A 5,115-nucleotide genomic window follows, 5' to 3' on the forward strand; every position below is an offset into this window, starting at 1 on the left:
GGCAAAAATGTCAATTTATTATCATTGGGGTGTCTTTGGTAACTGTATCAAAGCGTTTTTTTGTCCCAAAATAGATTAAGTTTTATCGGTATGTCTTTTCGACAAACCTGGAGAGTTATTGTACTTTATTCTAATATTATATATATATATATATATATATATATATATATGATATATTGTATATTGTATAAGTGTAGTGTATTGGGTATAGGTGATAAAAGGAATTGTAGCTTAGTAACAGCGCGTCCATTAACTCGCTAACAAGACAAGGCAGCTGAGGTGGTCCACTAACTCGCTAACTAGACAAGGAAGCTGAGGTGGGTTTGATCTCAGTCGGTGGGTCTAGTGAGAGGCTCACTGGAGCGGATTTTTATCCCCCGCCAACCTGCGCGAGACGCCGCACTAGTAATGAATCAGGAAATAGGCTGTAGGATAAATCTCACTGCGTATTTTCAACAAGCATCTTTGTCGCAATAAAAATTATCCCATCTGCCTCTCGGTTTCTCTCTAAACCGTCTGCCTCTTGGTCTCTCTCTAAACCTCGCATACAGAACTCACTCCTCCACTATACGCAGAGAGAAGAATGGTGGCGGCTGTAACTCTACCCCACTCCTCTCCCCTCTCATTCCCTGGAAAAACCCTAAAAGACCCTAACCCTAATCTCACCTTTCCACTTTCTCTCTCCACCACCAGCAACAACAAGAAGTCCCCATTTCTCTCATCATGCCTCAAAATGTCAGAGGTTTCGCCGATAATTCTTTCTGAAGAAGACAAGTCAGCATTGACCCCTCAGATGAGAGTCAACATATACGCCGAAAGTCTGCCGTTCATCCAGAAATTCCGAGGCAAGACCGTCGTAGTCAAGTATGGAGGCGCAGCCATGAAATCAGAGTCTCTCCAGGCCTCCGTCATCACCGACATCGTGCTTTTGTCCTGCGTCGGCATCCGCATTGTATTCGTCCATGGCGGTGGGCCCGAGATCAACCAGTGGCTGGGTCGATTGGGCATCGAAGCCCACTTCCTCAACGGCCTCCGAGTCACCGACTCGTCCACCATGGAAATCGTCTCTATGGTCCTCATCGGAAAGGTCAACAAGAACCTCGTTTCGTTGATCAACAAGGCCGGTGCCACCGCCATCGGCTTCTCCGGCATCGACGGCCGCCTCTTCACCGCCCGCCCGTCTTCCAAATCAGCCCAATTGGGATTCGTCGGAGAGGTCGCCAGCGTGAACCCATCCGCCCTCCGACGGCACATCGAGGACAATCATATACCGGTTATTGCGTCGGTGTCGGCTAACGACGAAGGTCAGATGTATAATATCAATGCGGACACTGTAGCCGGGGAGTTGGCGGCGGCATTGGGGGCTGAGAAGCTGATTCTGCTGACGGACGTACCGGGGATTCTGGAGGACAAGGCCGATCCGGGGACTTTGGTGAAGGAGATTGATATAAAAGGCGTGAAGAAGATGATGGAAGATGGGAAGATTGCAGGTGGGATGATTCCGAAGGTGAACTGTTGCGTGAGGTCGCTAGCGCAGGGGGTTCGGACGGCGAGTATCATCGATGGGCGGTTGCCGCATTCGTTGCTCCTCGAGATTCTCACAGACGAGGGGGCCGGAACCATGATTACTGGGTAAAATGTCGTTTAATTTCAAAGTAGGTATTAAAACTTTGATGGGTCTGTTTTGCAGTGACGGTTTAAGTTATTGTAGCAAGAGCGTGACAATGTAACATGCACTCTTTGTTGAATGGGTACATTTAAGCTTTATTTTAGTTTTGGTATCATTTACTCTTTGAATTGCCTAAGCTTTTTCTTTAGTAGGCAATGACTATCTTTGATACATGTTCTAATTTTTTTTAATCTCTGGATTCAATTATGTTATGCACCATTTATTTCTGGGATCCTTTCCTGGTTTCATACTCTTGTATATAAGAAGGCAACCTTTTGTACCGGAAGTGTTAACTTCCAAAATAACAAGTTGGGTACCTTAATCTCTGCAACGAACACTTACTTTTTTATTTTTTATTTTTTCTTCTGATGCCAATTGAATAATCTAAAGTATCAAATCAACATTCTGATACTCTGTTATTGCATGGTGCTTCTTAGTTAGAAGCTTGAACTCGACTATCTGTTATTGTTCAATTATTCTCACAGAAGATTTTTCTGATCAGCGCGCTGCAACTATGCAGCAATCTGTTCCATCATTGTTGAGCATAAAATGGAATTGTGTCATCTCTCTAAGTTTGTTTCTAAAGATTTCAGTCTAAGCAAAATGTACAAGTTAATAATCAGATTAATGGTTTGCAAAAATGTACAAGTTAATCATCAGGTTAATGGTTTGTGAAAATCTTTATTTCTAAAGATTTCAATCTAAGCAAAATGGAGATTACCCCGACCTGCCTCAGATTAAGTTTTGCGAAAATCACACTGACACACCTTCAGAGTTTGTTGAAGAAACAGTGTTAAATTATTGAGTTGTTTGACATTTTTACCTCATATTATTGTAATAGTTTTTTAATAAAAAAATTCCAGGAATGACTAAAAAAGGGAAAAGACCATTATGCCTTCTATTTAATCTCTTAATTTTCTTTTCATATCCAGGTGTTATTTGCAAGCAAACCTACTCTCTTTTCATATCCAGTTCAGGTTCCTACACCACTCTCTCTCTCTGTGCGCATGCGTGTATCACCTGTTTCTCTCTTTAGACCCTCACTTTCACCCCACACCACCATTGACACATACACTTGCTCTCTGTTCTCTCCATCACCGCAACTACTGCTGCTGCCACCAATTCCTTTGCTGATTCCGCAATCATCAAACTGTAACTCCAAATTGAATGTAGTCTAATTTATCTGTCACTCTCTCTCTCTCTCACACACACGTGCGCACACACACACACACGTTTCTCTCTAAAACCTCACCTCTACCACTTCACCACCACCACTGCTGCAACCTCCATCTCTCTCATATGTAGGCCCTATGCATGAAAGAATAGTTTTCTGATTGCATCTGACACAAGAATTTCTTGCATTTCTGTGGTGAATGAACAAGGCCCATTGAAAGCAGGAATAAGGATTTTTTCCTTTGTTGATGCAAGTAAGCAGCTCATTTATTTGGGAAGCCTACCGAAGAGATGCCAATGCAGCAGAATGATCCAAAAGGTAGACTGTTCCATCTGCGGCCTCACTATACCCATTTACGATCACAACAGAACCTACTGGAAATCATCAATCAAAGAGTCCAGTTCATAGAACTTCAATGAATCCAACCCTCAAATCGGCTGGAAGCTTCCTGGTTTAGTGCCTTACAATACTCAAGACATAGAAGGTGGACTTTGTTAGGTCAGTCTGCAAATCCACAACATACTGGCAAAATCCCCCTCTGCTGAAATCTCTTTTATTTATTTATAAGTAAAATCTCTCCTCTTTTCTCAGTATGCTGTTTTTCTTTTTTTTATTTTTTATTTTTTATTTTTTATTTTTTTTCCGTCAGTATGCTTGAAGGTATTGACTGCAATTATTGATCAATCTGAATGTCTAAAAACGCCATGGATTACTTCAGTGCTCAATCAGTTAGCATTCTGGGTTTCACCGCTGCTGGATTGGATGTTCTTGTATGGTTGACTTATATATGCTTGTTGTCCTTCTTGTTCTTAGAGTATGCATAGAGTTCTAAATTGACGAGTCATCACAAAGATGTCTCATAAGTTTTTAAATCCTTCAGGATCATATCAGTGGGCTCGGGTCCCCAGTTAAGGGATCGATCCAATAGAAAGCAGGAGATAAATCTGTCTCCTAGAGGATGAAATATATACACAAGTCCTTGGTGTCATGTGTTACCTTACTTTTTCCTTTCCCCAGGTGTTACCAAACTGGTCCTTTATCATTATTGATGTCTTATTTTTTCCTGTCTAGAATGGTTATTAAACTGGTTTAATCTGGATTGTTACTTGGAAACCTTTCCTTGATTTCCACATATTCAATCCTGTGATCACATGCAAGGATGAAATGGTGGAGACAATGTGATGCAAATTCCGTCAAGCACAAATTGTAATTTGGGCTTCAATATCCATGTAGATTTTTTTTTCTCTCTCCCTTGGCAAGAAACTCACACAGCCATTGTGTGATCATGCAATTGTTTGTTTGGGTTTGGAAGGGGGCTGGATCCTGGAGGTGTTTGAAAAGAAGTGTGGAACCCGGAAACAGAGTATGCAACTGTGCAAGAAGAGGCTGATGTAAACATCACGCAATGCCTGTCAGAAAAGCGAAACCGAGGTTGACCGACCAAAAGGAAAAAGGACAGAATTCTGATGTTTGCAGACATATCTCTCTGCAACTTACCAATTATATATAAAAAATAAAAGAAGAAGAAGAAGAAGAAGAAGAAGAAGAAAACAGAAAATCTCCCAGTGAATAAATGGAAGATGTTTCATCCCCTTGGATGATAGAGTAGGGACTAGTGGACTTCCATTTTCATGGTGAAGCACCTGGCCTGTGGGTGAAGAACGTTTGCATCAAAGTTGGTAATATTATTATTGATTCTGCTGGAAGCTTACTCATGGAAGTTGTGTCTGTATTCCTCTATTTGTAAAGATGCTTAGTTAACCAGGATGGTAGAGTTTCTACCAGTAGAATTAAGCTTCTATTGAGATTTTCCTTATAAAATGTGGTGTATATTGCGTCTTGTGCTTTAAAATATTCTCTAGTGTTGAAGCCATGAATTTTACCGGATCCTTGTAAAAATGATTGCATAGATAACTAAGCAAATTAGAGATTTTGCTGTTTACTTTGTATTACTGCTAACCCATTCCAATATCTGAATAATAGGATCTTTGGGTGATCTGGAAGGCCATTGCTGTTGCACAACCATCACACATTCGGCAAATGATCGAATTCTTGTGAGGTGTCTTCAATGTGGTCACATCGAAAGGCAGGGAGGGGTTTGGGTTGGAGAATGCCAAAGAGAGAAAAGGATTCCACTGATGCTGATGAAGAGGCAGATGGCAGAAAAGATGATAAAGGGTTGGGGGATTGCCGGGTTGGGGAGAGGGAAAGGGAAAGGGAAAGGGAGAGGGAGAGTGAGAGGCTTTTTGGTCTTTCTGGACTTGGAGTAGTG

General features: G+C 41.6%; 1 protein-coding gene across 1 annotated transcript; it reads left to right on the top strand.

Moving 5' to 3' along the window:
* Positions 1-320: 320 nt before the first annotated feature.
* Positions 321-1,772, top strand: LOC132284172 (uncharacterized). Its single transcript, XM_059786248.1, has one exon. The coding sequence runs from the start codon at positions 584-586 to the stop codon at positions 1,634-1,636; it is 1,053 nt and encodes a 350-aa protein (XP_059642231.1). The 5' UTR covers positions 321-583; the 3' UTR covers positions 1,637-1,772.
* Positions 1,773-5,115: the final 3,343 nt, after the last annotated feature.

This window comes from Cornus florida, unplaced genomic scaffold, assembly GCF_030987335.1.
Source record: "Cornus florida cultivar Cherokee Brave unplaced genomic scaffold, ASM3098733v1 CherokeeBrave_3.0.0_Hap2_Chr11, whole genome shotgun sequence".
NCBI classification, from domain to species: domain Eukaryota; kingdom Viridiplantae; phylum Streptophyta; class Magnoliopsida; order Cornales; family Cornaceae; genus Cornus; species Cornus florida.